Source organism: Sinohyriopsis cumingii, chromosome 2 (assembly GCF_028554795.1).
Source record: "Sinohyriopsis cumingii isolate HCF-2022 chromosome 2, ASM2855479v2, whole genome shotgun sequence".
NCBI lineage: Eukaryota > Metazoa > Mollusca > Bivalvia > Unionida > Unionidae > Sinohyriopsis > Sinohyriopsis cumingii.
Genome location: NC_142962.1, coordinates 106,093,778 through 106,109,976, shown reverse-complemented (window position 1 = coordinate 106,109,976; position 16,199 = coordinate 106,093,778). Strand labels below are relative to the sequence as shown.

The 16,199-nt window shown below is 35.3% G+C and overlaps 1 protein-coding gene and 1 long non-coding RNA gene across 17 annotated transcripts in view; one reads left to right on the top strand and one right to left on the bottom strand.

The window, feature by feature from the left end:
• Positions 1 to 16,199, bottom strand: part of LOC149805564 (spectrin beta chain-like) — a 196,609-nt gene that overhangs the window by 148,729 nt on the left and 31,681 nt on the right. For 15 of the 16 annotated variants that reach the window (XM_089950191.1, XM_089950176.1, XM_089950181.1 and 12 more), the window contains exon 2: positions 7,272 to 7,424. In XM_089950191.1, coding sequence (XP_089806317.1) covers positions 7,272 to 7,398 — 127 coding nt within the window. In that variant the 5' untranslated portion in view covers positions 7,399 to 7,424. Of the gene's footprint in view, positions 1 to 280; positions 420 to 7,271; positions 7,425 to 16,199 lie in introns of those variants that run through there. The other variant, XM_089950178.1, reaches the window with a different exon arrangement.
• The window catches only part of LOC149805563 (uncharacterized), a 54,780-nt gene continuing 39,403 nt past the window's right edge, over positions 823 to 16,199 (top strand). Inside the window, exon 1 of the long non-coding RNA XR_016419696.1 lies at positions 823 to 1,598. This is a non-coding gene — a long non-coding RNA (uncharacterized LOC149805563). The remainder of the gene's footprint in view (positions 1,599 to 16,199) is intronic.

The following is a 16,199-nucleotide window of genomic DNA, read 5'->3' as shown; positions in this document are numbered from 1 at the left end:
GCGGCCAAAACCATGCCTTTGCAATTAGAGAGGTGGGGTGGAGGGGAAGATATTAAATAAGCACATGATAAGCCCTGAAGAATAATCAATGGGTCTTTTACTCCCATGCATTACAGACATTACAAATTACCAAAAATTACACATTCAAATTATAATAAGGAACATGAAAAAGATTACAGATGAATGAGGAGAAATATGAACCAAAAGTACCTTTAATTAAGCAGATGAAAATAAATAAAAAAATTAAAAGAACTTAAATATTTTTCTCAGCATGTAGTACCTGAAAGAGCCTTGATCTTTCCCTGAATAAATCTCTCCTGCACATCTGGAGACGCATAAATCATCGTATCTGCCATTGGTAACCTGTGTGATCCAACTACATACATCAAGGTTGCATCATATCTTTTCTATAAATGTACAAGGATGCGAAAGCGCTTAACTTGCTAAGACATCCCAACGTAAATACCCAAGCAAGAGTAAAAAGTCTCTTCCTGAGGACGCATGTACAAAATGGAGTACATGAATCCTCTTCCGTCCTCTATAGGCTGTGCACTTCAGCCTACCGCTTATCACTCAAGATCACCATAAAGTTGACACAGATAAATTTTAAATTTAAACACAGTACTCCAAGCAGACGATACAATTCCTGAGCTGACGTGATTCCACAATTTGTACAAATGATGTCTTCCCAGATATGAAGGTATTCAATGTCTTCCTACTCAAGTTGAGATGACAACAAGTAGCCTGTACTAATTACTACCGAATTTGAAAGTGGGCTAAGATTTTGTGAAGTCGACCTCACATATCCTCTCAATGAAGGTCAAAATCTTTTGAGAGCTCTTGGCCCCAAACAGGTTATTCTTTTTACAGCAAAAGAACAAAACCTTCATGGTGAGTAGCTTATCTTAGCTGATTTTCCTTATAATCCAGAGGCTTGACAGGTGTAATTTTCAACTAGATGAAATGAAAGACATTAAAGTGGGGCATCATTTTTTGTCTGCTGGAAAGGTCTTTTTACGGGCATACCGTAGATCATATAACCTCATGATATAATTACTTTATGTTTCTACAGGAGCTGCATATGAACCGAGTTTCTTGTCAGGAAAAGACCACAAATAGGAAGTGTTTGTCAAAAGTGATGGTGGAGATTTCACAATTTTCAACTCAAGCCAGGGATGGTAAAAAAACTTTTAACTTTCATATCCAACAGACTTTTATTTTCTACATAACAAAATGATGACTTTCCATGACATAAAGAATGATGGACTGAAGTCAAAATTGCTATTCCTCTGTGACAAAAACCATGGGACACAACCTGGCAACATTCACAAAAAAAACTTTCAAGAATTTCAATCACACACAATTTTGAAACTTTGTGCAAAGGATTAAAAACATGTTTACAAAAGAGTAGAAGTGACACCTAGTCGAAATCCCGTCAACTTCTGGGAACAGAATGGCAAGAGACAATATGGCAAGAAAAGGGATGTAATTATGATAAGGATGATTTCAGACCATATGCCTTCCCAATGACAATCAGCAAGCAATGTGAACCATTCTGAAGGATATCTTTCATCTTAAAGTCTGAGCTGCAACCCAAAGTAAGTTAACTTTTTTATATAATTCCCATTCAAGTTCTGTTTATGAGTGGTAAATGTTAAATAGACTATATATGCCACAAACAAATTTGTTAAAAGTTTAATTTTCCTTCAAATATGAATATCTTCTGCATTGTACCTGCTCAAAGATGCAGGGAAAAAACAAACTTTCCCACAATTAAAAAACTCTAACCACTTCAAAAACTCCTTTATTGACATACAGGGATCAATGGCAACTGCTAACACCTCAAAATAAATGTGGGCACATAGTTAAATACTGTGTTCCGAAAAATCCTACGAGAATTGACAACTAACTGTGAATACACCTTCTAGTTCCATCCTGCAGCGATTTTACCAACAGTGCACCATCATTACTTTATACACAACGTGTCAGAAACCTAAATGTAATTTATTGTGCACTACTTTTTACCTAACTATATCACTACTTACCATATATACTCGCTTATAAGTAGAGTCAAACTGCAAACAACATAGACCCTGACCTGCAAAGGCATAATGAACCTGAAGATCAGGGTTTATGTTTATTTTCTACTGATTACTCCAAACAATCTGCTGGTGCATTATGCAACAGCAGAAAAGGCCTGTGCAGGTTGCAGTTGGATATGTCTTATAATCAAGTATATACAGTAAACTGAATACCTGATACTAGGACATACTGACATGGCACAGTTCCACTTGATGTTTTCTTTTTTCAAATTTGTGTTCCTTTTCACATTAGGGGTAAAAAGTGACTTTAATTCTATATCAAATAACCCTTTAAGCAGAGATATCTAACCTTCTAATAGTATTGTTTTCCTACAATTACTCTGTGCTTTCTCACAATTGCCCTGTAAAAAAAAAAACATGACCTCGCACAAATTGTAGCTTTTAACTGGATGTTCAGAAAGGTAATGTATTTGAATCAAGGATAGACCAAGTGTCTGGCACTGACATGGAGTATTCGATGCAGCAAGCATCATAACATTGTAAATTTATCTTTGTGAGAATTATTTTTCCAGGTCTGCAAATTATTTTGTTTTAGTTAAACTTCTGGAAAAAATCTGATAGAAAATGTCCTTTATAGCAAAAACTTTTTCTGTCCCATACAGTTGAACCTGTCCTGAAAGACCACCCTTTCTGGCAAAATATTGTTTTCTCCCAAGACAGGTGGTCTCATAACAGTCATAACACTATATAATCAACAAATTTGAGCATTGAGAATATGGTCTCTCAAGACAGGTGGTCTCATATGGCATTGGCCTTTCAAGCAGCTGGTCTCATGTGGCATTGGCCTTTCAAGACAGCACTGTGTTTAAATCTGTCCACTGCACTGTCATCTATACAATTTGTCATGGGTCTATACAATTTGTCATGGGTCTATACAATTTGTCAAATATTTTGGGAGTTATGAACATAGTACTAAAAATAAAACAATGTAATATTTTTGGGTAAATTAAGGCTTGATGTTAAGTTTTGCGCTTTCAAGTAAATTTTACTTCAGCAGTTGAAATAACAGCAATATTCCTTCCCTTTCAACACATAACCATGACAAAAGTCAGGTATGCAAAAATTCCGTCCACAACCCTCAATATCACATTCAAAAGTCAGGAAAACAATATAAATAAAATATACATGACACAATGAAATGTTAATACTAAATGAAACAATCTATTTTACTTATTAATGACTTAAGTTCAGCAGGCATTTTGAAAGTGATTACATCATAGCATGTGTTAGACTTGTAAGCATCGTGGCACTATTAGCAAGACTATCATTTTTACCCCAAAATTGATAGGTGCCTTTCTTATCTGAAGTACTCCACTAAATTTGGTCATAGCTTGTGGCAAAGAAGTTTTTTTTGTGGAAACAGTTTTCCTTATTGAATTCCCTCTAATGACAACTTTGGGCATTATCACTTTAAAGTCAATTGGTGACTCTCTTATGGTGATTGCAAGCCATTTCCAAAGTTAAGTCAAACATGTGGTACAAAACTGAGGTAGTTTTCCTTCAATCAGTTCCTGTGACCCTGACCTGTGTCAAAAGAACAGATGTTTTCCTTATCTCAGCTGCAAGTGGTCCACAATTTAGTCCAAATTTATGTTCATTTTTATTTTTTAATGGCACCTTTATAGCAGATTACTGGCAACATAATGCAGAGGATGGGAGTCATGAAATTGCTGAGTGTATTCAAAAGTAAAAATATTGTCAAAAATTCAAATATTGATGCTCCCAATAAATACTTTACTGTGTGAAAGTCAAACATTCCAGGAACTCTACTGGTCAAATAAATGCGATAATAAAGAGTTATTATTAGGTACTATTTACCATTTTCATTCCATCCAAAGCACATGACATAGTACTATCAACAACAAATTGTTCTAATTTTTCTGTGCAAACAAATGGATCAGATTTTAACATATCAACATAAGAGATTACATGTCTTTTATAACGCAATAATATGAAATATGCCTAATTTGACGAACTGTAGAACTCTAGTATTCAAATTCTGAATAAAATGTCGCAACACTTTTCAAATGCATGTTTATTATTAATATGATTTAGATGCAAAAGAATGAGGTCAAATTAAGGTGCAACTATATTCATGAAACCATAATTATGTTTACTTCAAAAAAGTAACATGGATTGCATAGTAATTATGATTAAAATTTTAAACTGTAATTACTTGTGATTACTTTTTTAATTATGATTAATGGTCATGATTACTACAGGTCTGCTGATGAAAGAACTGTCATACAAACAAAGGTTACAGTACATGTTCCTTCCAATTTTTTGTAGAATAAGGTCATAAAAAATTTCTCCCCACTCCCAACAAAAAAGAAAATTTGCTGAAACATTACAGTACTGTACTGAAGTGTGAAAAGCCTGTGAATTCTTTGCAAGGTCACTATATTATACACTAACTGTTCATGTTGGAAATTGAAGCCGTGTAAAGTACTAAACAGCCTGAGTGTATACAATTCAAGTGGGTGTATATTCATGAGTCAGAAAACTAGCTACATTTCAGTTTTGCTCACTACAACCACAGAATATGATAAAGGTCATAAACACCATTAACATACATGATTTCCAAACATTGATCATGGTGTTTAGTATCTGCTGAAAGCATTAATAATGGTAATGGTACTGTTCTGTGCCTGGAGTGCATTTCAGAGTATGACTGCATCTTGGGATCACATGTTTAGTATCACTGTGCCAGGAAGCCTTTCTCCAATCTAGTTGAAACACAAATGCCCAAAAAGGTTGTTTTATAAAAGTCTCCTGAATTTATTCACCTTAAGCAAATTTAAGATGCTGAAAGATTACAATTTACTGACATTGGGAAACATCAGTATTATCAAATTTATACAAATTTACTGGTAAAGGTATCCTAAGAACCACAAGTCCCAAGTGGGCCTGATATCTTTCACATACTGACAAATATAAGCATGTGAAAGGCTAATTCATACATGTAGCAAAATTGTGGAGTATAAAGAAAAGTTTGGAGCACTAGTTGCCACAAAGTCTATCAGATGTAACAAAATAGGATTGTTTCAATATTCATGCTAACAAAAACTGAATTGATTAGTTGGAATAAAACACTTCATTTCCCTTCATTTATGGGGTGCCATGGGTCAGTGATTTTGTCCAGGATTATCCTCCAACAAATATATCAGGCACCATGTATAGCCTGTCATGTGCTGAAAAATGGCATCAAAAACAGAAACGCATATACTTGTTCGAGATAAGCAGTGTCAGTATGACCATCCATCTAGCAGGAAAACCAATAACTAGATTTTCAAAACAGCCACAATAATGTTAGTCAGATTGGCACCATTCTACTATACAACCAAGCAGACATCATTGAGTAATAGCAGTGATAACAAGATTTTTAAGAAAGCTGCCATAGATCTACTGGATATCATTTTCATTTAGATCCAACAACACATCACATAAAGTCTTTTGAGATAAATCTCATGTCAATATGACGACCATCCAAATAGGAGGAGTAGCAATAAAAATAGTTTTAAGATCGCTGCCATGACAGTTATACTGGATGCCTGATCGGTATTTTTCTCACTTGGGTCCAACCGGATATCACACAATGCCTTTTGTGGAAAACCATCTAGGAGTAACGATAATGTTTTGAAGATGGCAACTGTGGTAGTCATTTTGTCAGTCCAGTCATCACCATTTCATTTAGAACCAGATAGACATCATAAGTCTCTCAATGAAAACCCCATGTCAATATGACTTTCTGTTCAAAAGGAGTAGCAATAACACTGTTTTCAAGAAGGCTGCCTTTGTGGCCATACTCAATGTCACACTGGAACCATTTTCATTCAGATCCACAAGACATCATAAAAAGTCTTTTGGTGTAAACTGTATGTCAATAAGACTTTCTGTTCAGGAAGAGTTGCAGTAACAAGATTTTCAAAATGGTTGCCAATGTCGCCATAATGAATGTCAGATCAGTATGCATCCTTTGTTCTGATATGAAAACTGATATTTTAGCCTTCATAACTCAGACAAACAGATTACCCAATTATTATGTATGGATCTTGCTACTCATTATTAAATCCATTCAAGATCTTGATGATGTCTTTCAAATATAATCAAGTGAGCTAAAAACAAGAAACATCTCTATTAACAACTTCTGACATTTTTGACTGATTCTCAGACTCCTGTACCATAGTTTTTTAACACATTCCAAGCAGGAATAGGTTTGCTTGTTTTGATGTTTTTACAGCACAGCAACACCAGCAACTTAATGCTGAGGCTATTGCAGTTAAAGTGCCTTGGCCAGGGGCATGACATTGCAACTGATCCAGGCTGGTCCGATGGTAGGATTCAAATCCACACCCTTTCAGTCACAAGTCAAGCACACTAAACACCAAGCCACCATGGCTCCTGTCTCTATATGTCACCACTAACAACATGCAAAAGTTCACATAGGGCCTGTTCTACCATCTCCAAGCCCATGGGTAAGCAGGAACAGATACAAATACTCCTGAAATCCTTCAATACCTTTTTTTTTACTACTTGTCTATTTTGTTATAGTCCTGATCAATTCCTATTCATAAATGTCAGAATACATTTACTGCATGGCAAAAATCTGTTTTTCACTGCTGCTTCTTATATGATTCAGACCAAGACTGCATCAGAGTAAGAAAATCCACCAGAATGTCCCATAAATTCCAATGTGGTTGTAGATTTTAAAAAATTACTCAGAATGCAGACCATTTTTGTCCCAGAAAAATGATCATTTAACATATGAATTTTTCCTTGCAAATTCAAGTCTCGAAAAGACTATTTTGAAGTATTTTTCCACTAGAAATGAATATCATCATTTTATGCTATAGGATGAAATGTAAACTAGGTCATCCAGTGTGATGATGAAGTAAGCAAAATACATGGTGATTTCAACATGTTAAATGAGCCAATCATTAAGTTTATGATATGGGAAATATCTACATCTGAAGCACACAGCTATAACGGAAGTCCCATAATTCATAGCAATCAAAACTGTCCCATGCAGTCTGATTCTGTGTGCAGCATGTTTATGACAGCTTCAATTGATTCAGGCAAGAATTCTTTCGTACACATCATAATCATGAATCTAATTCATTTTCTTCTCAAAATCTGATGGATAGAACTATCAAACTGTCATGTACAAACCTGCAAGTGCTTTAATTCTGGATCTTTCGAACAGCTTGGAAGAATTATTTCCTGCATCAAAATCCTCATCTATCTGTCCCGGCTCCCAGCGGACACCATTATTGTTCATAGTCTCAATCTCAGTCATGGTGGCTGCTGGATGCCACTATGACCCTGTAATGAAATGACAATTCAATTACTGTTTCTTTCCATATGTCAAGAACTAATACTGCATGATGCAAGCAACACAGTACATGAAACAAGCATCCAGATTTCCAGTCCAGCAGTATAAATTTAAATTCTCCTCCACAAAAATAAACCTTTCCACTTTCATCCTTACAGACACACAGAAAGCTGCCTGTTTGATACCTGTGTAAAGCAACTCAACCTTAGCAAATTACAGTTCCCCAGAATATGATCAAGCAATGAATAACAAATTGGAAGGAAATTCTGAATGCTGAAATAATTTCTGATATGCTCAAATGACTCTAAATATACATGCCAAAAAATGTTTCTACATTAATTTCAAACAAAACAATACCACATGATGAATTATAAAATAAACCATATAAGACAAAATGAACATCAAAAACAACTGCTAAAGCTCTGAAGGTCCCTCTCACCCACCTCCTGTAAATGAGCATGATCTATGTATCAACCTAAGGTATCAATTAGAAGGTCACAAATGTCTACCTTCACAAGGTCAACAACATAATCAAATCCACACCTGTCACATAGAAAAGTTTGCTCTTGACAGAAAGCCCTATTTACAGGTAAGATAGGCAACCCAGACACTGGGAAGGTTTTTAAACTGCTAGTCTAGCTGCTTTTTTATGTGGGGGTTATGTCATGCAGTAAAGACCTCAAGTTTTAATCAGTCATTAGTCTACTTGTGTAATAGCTAGCTTCTACATGTAGTCTATTTGATGAACTATTGATAATATATACTAAAAGATCCTAATTAACTATCCCAATTAATTATTTTAACTCTAAAATGTATATGCTGAAGAATAAGAGGTAGAGTATAAAAAACAATGTTTATTCATACCATCCTGAAAATATGATTCATCAAACTAACCATCAGAGAATGATTATTGCTTTCTAAGAGCGTGTACATGGCATTTTTAATACCCTGTACACATGGATATACCTAATTGGCCTCAGGGCTGTTTATACACCCAGGTGTGGTCATATGTATATATACTTCGAGGGGCAAACAGGTACTGCCTATGTTAACATCATATGGTGCCTTTAATCAACCAATTTTACTCATGCAGTTTGCACTCATTGATGCTGCCTAGTCTCAATGAATCACCTGAAAGAATCATGTATCTGCTATGTACATTTCACCTGAACAAGTCATATATATATATATATATATATATATATATATATATATATATATATATATATATATATATATACTTACTATGTACAACCTGCAGAAAAATAGATATGTGATTGCTACAACTCAATAGTATAAACTGGATTAACCAGATCCCAAGAATCCAACAAGAGTACTTAGAACAGCACATTATATGTCCATCCCACCCCCACCACACCACACCCATTTAATAGCCCTCTATGCAGGAATAGGGCATGTCTGACTATGTATATTACTGATCAATGGATCTTAACAACCTGAACCTTTGTTTTTGGTTTCTGGCTTAACATTTTTTCTAAATCCCTTAGCCAATAGGTTACTTAAGTATCACAGGTACAAGCCAAAAACATTTTGGGCCAGGAACCTACTCAAGAACAAATGTTATTTTGCACCACCAATTTTTCTAAGCAACAATAACCCTGATATTTGACAGTCTGACCCTAAAATCAACAGACCTCATGTATAACTTGTGCAAGCACTAAACAAACATTTTCCTCCAGTTACTGTGACCCTGACCTTTAAACTTTTATCTCAAAATCATATAGACTTCTTCTGTAATGCAAGTACAAGCAAGCCACATAAATTAATCCAGGAATGTCATGTATAACTCTAACTTATTGTGATGAAAATGTTTTTCTTCTTTGTCCTTTCCATGACCTCTGGCTCACAAAAGGATAAGAGTTCTTACTTATCTCCTGTGCAAGCAATCCACAAAGTTTGGTACTTGTATATAGTGGAGAAATCAAATTATTGTGCAGAAACCATTCTTCTACCTCTAGTTACAGTGACCTAGACATCTGACCTTTTGCCTCAGTAATCAAAAAGGCTTTACCTTATTCCATGTGCACCCTATCCAAAAGGCTTGATGGGCTTAAATGCTGTAAAACTGATGTCATTGTGCATAATATTAAAGGTTAACAGACTAGTGGACAGACAAATGGAGTCCATGAATAATATGCGTTGCAAAATGACTGACATATAAAATCCATTTTATATACCAAGTTAGGTTTAACTCTTGTTGTGATCAAAACCCTGAGATAATAATCACTTCACAATAAATTAAGGTGATCATTCATCTAATTTCATTTCAATGCCACATTTCCAATATTGCAGAAATGTGATACCTGCTCAGACCAGGCTAGGTCAGCTGCTTCTATGTGTCCTGGGGAAAGGCACTCAACTCCCATTTACTTGACATCATATAGCCAAATAAAGTGCTGTCAAAAACCAACCAACCAAACAATGAACCAACCGACCATCATTAGTGGTCCTAAAGAAAATAAACTACCAGTATACTGTGGTGGTTCATTTCTTTCCATAATAGCTCAGTTTAAAGACTAGAGCAAGGGCAAATCTGGGATTTTCAATCAAAGAGGTTAGATTTTGTTACAGTTATACATTTTCCAAAAACTAAACATGGTTTATTTTCACTGAAAGTTGTGCTAATTTTACTGGAAATTGGTGATTTAAATACAATTCCTTAAAATGCTATTTCATCCACCTATGATGGGTATAGGTTTCCACAAAAAATTCAAGATGCATATAAGCCATATTTCCCACATATACATAATCTAAATCATTTGAACCTCTCTGAAACATCTGTACAAACATGACTTCTCACTTCCTGAACAAGTGGAAGCATTCAAAGAATAATGATCTAGCAGTGGAACTTCCTGTTAATAGCCATCACAAGGAGGGTTCATAAAGCACAATATATGGCATTTTAAAGATCAACCAGCATACACATACATTTACAAGATGACCAATGGCACCAAATAAAATGGGAGGGGGGGGGGATGCAAATTTCTGAAGCATTTTATAGTGGATCCAATGAAAGACTAGTGAATGTAGAGATGAAGGGTGCACATGTCATAGCTATAGGTACATGTCAGGGTCAGACTGACACACCAGAGATACATTATCACAGCTAATGCCAAATGGCTGGGTCACATCAATGTGCAGGCTTTATCTCCACTTACACAAAATATGCTCTACCAGGCTTTCCATTAAAGTTGGAGAGTAAGTTGCCAGAGGAGGTGGGTGGGTTGGGACCTTCCCCAACATGAATACAATTTTTGTTTTAAAGAAGCCGGTTGTAAAGTAAAAGTAGCAAGGTAAATCACCCAGCTCCCAGCTGATAAGGAAGACCCTGCTCTACTATAAATAATATTCATGCTGTAATTCACAAAAAAGAAGAGTCATCCACCCCTCCATCTATTACAGAAGTGGCACTGACTTGCATTCCATAACACTAAACTGAGTCCATAATTTCCTCCTATTAAGAATTTACCCATACACATCTCAGTAAGTATAATCCATTCCAGGAACATATTGACCCAACTTTCCCCAAGTGAATAAACATGTACATTCCTACCTGTAAACAGGTATCATATATACTGGCATGCAAGTCAGTCCAATAGCAAACAACAATGATCATGATCTGCTGCTGCATAATGTGTCAACAGATCAGGGTTTGCGTTGTTTACTTCACTGACTATTCCTAACAAACTATATAGACTCCTGATATGCCAGCACATTATGCAATGGCAGATTTGGGTCTTCACAGTTTGCAGTTTTACTTTTGATTTATAAGTACAATGGTACATGTACGCTACTATCAATAATATTCACTGAGGTGTGCAGGCTCAAGACGCTTCAGTGGATTCCTTATACAGTATCTCTTATAATCCTCTGTACAAAAGGAGCGTACAGTCAAGAAAAGTCAGAGTAAAGAAACACAGAATGTTAATTTAAACAGTCTTTATGTGCAATATGGGGGGTGGAGAGAGATTGAGAGAGAACAGGTTGTGTCTGATGTGGTCTAACCAATCTAGATATCAGCAATTTTTACAACCAACAGTTCACTTAATGTAATGATTGCATTTATGAGCCATCACTGCTGACTCATTAATATGCCTTGAATTGTAAATATGAGACCTCAAGCATAACGAGAAAAATCTGAATTCCATATTAAAAGAAAGATCACTACATTCCAGGACTATAAAGAACCTCAGTATAACACAGTCCCAAACATAACATGGATGATCATAGATCAAAATACAGTAACTGAATTATGTTTCATGTGCTGTACCTCAGTACGAGGCAATCTAAGATGTAACTATAGTCATATGGTTCCATAATAGTCTAGCTTTGAACAGAGGGGCCATTATATCAAATAAAACATGAAAGGCAAAAAAAAAATGATTTCCTACAACACTGGTGTTAAAATTAGGGTAGGCAGATCGCTTTTTTAAACATTATATATATTTAATGTGATGTTTGTATTATTTTTTTTTCAACATGGGGGAAAAAAGTGCTAGGATTATCAATGAGAAACTGTAAACAGTCGGCTGACCAGAAACACAAATTGTTTTGTTTGGTCTAATCTATTTATGCATAAAAAATACAATGACCATAGATAAGCACAACAATAAAATATTGGCATGCAGCATGGATTTCTTATCATAGCAAAGCAACCTCTAAGTTGAAAAACATTTCAAATACCAAACACACTAAAAATCTCAAATCTGAAATACAATGGATAGCTGTTATTTTAGACAAAGTGTTGATACAAATACTGCTACAAGTACTGGAAACCCTAATGAAACTTTAAAAATTTAGAATCAAAGTTGGGAATAAAAGACCACACCTATAAATACAAATTTCTTTTGTAGATTTTGACCATGAATACTTTTTATTCACTTTTCTTTATGGAAGACCATTTTTTAGTGTTTTGTTTGTACATCCAACCATGAATTTTAATTTCAACAAGGTGTTTAGTCCTTAATGACAAAAAATGCTTCAATGAAGTTCCGACAAAGAGGTCCATAGTTTGGAAAAGCATGATTTGTGCCCAGAGAACAAAATGATGAAGTTGGTTGGCTGGTTGATGTGTGTTTAACAGCGCATAAACACTATGATGGTTACATCACCTAAAAGTATTTTGCAATACAATGACATGCCAGAGCAGCCAACCTGATCTAGACTGGACAGGATTTGAGCCTCCACTCCTAATGGCCCCATATTCATTAAACTCAATTTGTGTGCACAATAAAACTTAAATTTTGATTCCTAACAATAAATAATGTAATGAAATATGAGATATTTCATAGTAATATCATATATATATATATATATATATATATATATATATATATATATATATATATATATATATATATATATATAATTTTGAAACAATTTAAGACTTCTAACAAAGTTAATTTTGAGATGAAGTGACCACTCAAATTGAAAATGTCCATGAATACAAGGCCTGGGCCTGATTCTGGCGAAAATCAACTGGGTCACCATGTGGCCCTTGATAAAAATAAATGAAACCAAATCTTTAAATGCATTCTCAATACATGCAGCATACCTGAATGAATTAACACTGGATATATATATATATATCCTTGTCAGTATTTATCATCTCTTCAACTGGGCCTTATCTGTCTTGATAATTAACTTCAACCACTCTGTTGGCCCAATTTCAAAGCTAATAAATTCCATCCAAGCTTGGTTCTTCCTAATCAAATACCCTGTAAACTCCACTCTGTCATTCCAATTCTAATGCAGAACATCTCTATGTGAACTCAACATTAGACTAGTAATGCTGCCAAATGTTCAGACTTAGAACTGCAGTTAGATGTCTGTAAATTGGACAATGTCTGGGAGGAGAATGCTATTGTGCAATGGAATGATCTGCTCCATCAATGATCAAGCTAGAATCAACTAGTATTTACAGACCATGCCCCAGGGTGACTCCCAACCATTAACAGGGCATGCCACTTGGCCTGTAACCATCACTGATATGCTACAGCCTGTTACTGATAAATCAGTATCTAGGTTACTATGGTAACTGTCTATAAAAGACTGGTTCATGTACTTTCCTGATAAATTATTCCATGGCTGTCAAATCAAATACAAGAAAAGTACAAATAATAGTAGAGTGGGCTGGCATCAATTTGCACCAAATGTGTAACCAATACAGTTAAAAAGAATTTAATTTATATGGGCCCCTTTAACTTTTTCAAAAAAAAGCAATATTATCAAGAGCAAATGGGCCTATCACATTTTGTGGGGGGTGGCCCCTTAAATTTTCCAATGATCATGGGTGCACTGACCCACTGTTTGTCTTAATTTTATACTTGTTTTATATAGGAAAGAAGGCCATTCACCCCTGGTGATATGGATATCCCCAAATAACAGTAGTGGCAGTATTAGCAGTATTAGACACTGCAATGTGTTCATCTTCCACTATCAGAGCTAAGGCTGACATTTACATGTGTAAATGGTTTAATTAACTTAGTTTACTGGCTGTGAACATTTACAAAAGTGGTAAACATGTAAATGAACTAACTACATGGCTGTCAGTGATGAAAGATTTGGATTTTTTATTTTTTTTAAAAACGTAGCTTTAAAAAATTTTCAGTCATATCACAATGATGTCTGCAGTGTGGCAATTTATAGTGATGTCTAGCACTGGGGCATCATGCCGCAGACACGTGGCATGATGTCCCACCCAGTCACATTATCCTGACACCAGGCCGACCAGTCCTAACACTAACTTCTTAATGCTGAGCGCCAAGCGAGGCAGCTGTAAAAACATTTTTATAAGTCTTTGGTATGACTCGGCTGGGGATCAAATCCATGACCTCCTGCATCCAAAGCGGATGTTCTAACCACTACTAGGCCACTAGAGCAGTCCAGTCATGAAGAAACTACCTATTAAAACTAATAACATTTCTATGCTCAATACGACTTGTGAGGGGGCAAATTTATTTCGATTACGGAAAGCACATTAGTTTGAGGCCAGAGAAGAATTAATTAGATTTATGGGGACAGGTGCTTGGTAATTCGCTATACTACAGTGATTCTAATGGCTGGTTGGTAGTGGTAGAGATTTTTAAATTAAGTATTCATTTACTTAACCGCAAGACGGACTATTAGGGTCACGGCTAACTTCGATTTCTTTGTGGAACTCTCGAAATAGAAAATTTCCAGCAACGTTAGTTGACCCCAATTTTGGTGCCAGGAGGAAAAGGCGGTAAATATATTTCATCATGACTGGTTACGCTAAATAGGGGCATGTTACCCACAGTAAATTTCCAAGCTGAAAATATTCCCTCCATCGAAAAATCTAATTAGTCTAAGCTTTGCTACAAGAGTAAAGGTACAGGGGACTCTGTGAGTCAAATGGAAGAAATTCTCTCATAAAACATTTGTCCCAGGGACTTGGCGGTATAAACGAACAATGCTTAAAAGCACAAAAGATATTTGCATAAAATTCATGAAATTCATTGATACCAATATAATGATTTGCTTGAATTATTTGATAATATGTGCATGAATTTAGTTGTTTAAATTCATAGATCAATTCTCTGGATATAAGTATAACTGTGTTGAGTTTATATATATATATATATATATATGAATTTGTATAATAATCTTCTTTATATAAGGTTGTCAAATTGTTTGAATTAGTCGTCTTGTTTCCATAGGTATTAGGTTCTAAGAATTTCATGTATTACTGTCGTTGATGTGAGTTACGTGAATCCGTGCGAATTCACCGATCTCAGGTAATTTCATGTATGCTAAAGACTAGAATGTGTGTATTTGCTGAACATAACGTAAAGTCAGGTAGTGAATTTCATTCATTCATTTGTTTAATTGAGATAAGAGTGGAACTTCTAAGTCTCATGTGTTAATGCGAAGTGATGAATTAGCCATTAGGAAGTACATTAATCTTATGAAACTCGGTTTGTTTTGGTCTGCCATGCTTGGCCCAATTAAATAGCCGTTGGTATCTGTTTCAATACCAATAGTAAGATCTAATAACAAGACGGGAGTAATATTCTATCCCCAGTAGAATAACCAACAGGAAATTGAGGTTGCTCTCTGTTTTAAAACGGGAAAACAGCTCGTCAAACGTATTCCCAGAAGTATCCTCAGATGTACCTATGCACTGACGTATTCAAGTATCTACATGCTTACATATCAACCTACCAACACAAAGTTTGAGGGCCGAAAGGAGGCTAGACAGTAGGGAGGTTAGGAGAGAAAAAGAAAGGAAAAAGGTGAAAAGGACAGAACATCAGCTACAGTGAAATTGGAGTGAACCAGAGATAAGCAGGTTATGCAATTGTACAAGGCAATGTCTTCAATTGTTCACTTGATTGTATAATGAACTAATTCTATCTGTAAAATAGATCAGCTATTTTAAAAAAATTTATATTTGTGTTTTGAAATTCAGTGAAAGATTTATTCCAAAAGAGGTGTATCTTCCTAATGTATTGTATTATCACCAATGTTTATGTAATTGATTAAATTTTGATTTTTAATGTATAGGGGTATCAGTCGTTCTGTTCTATATATATGCTCAGATCTCTATTTATTCTACATACAAATTTACTTGATCCGGGCAATAACACAGAGGGCAATCATCTCCTAGATAACAAGAACCGAATAAAGTGGACATCTTGACAGAAGGTACAATCCGCCAATCAACCCACACCCTTTATAAAGGGGGGGGGGGGCATTTACAGGACTGTTTAGTAAGATTTTGT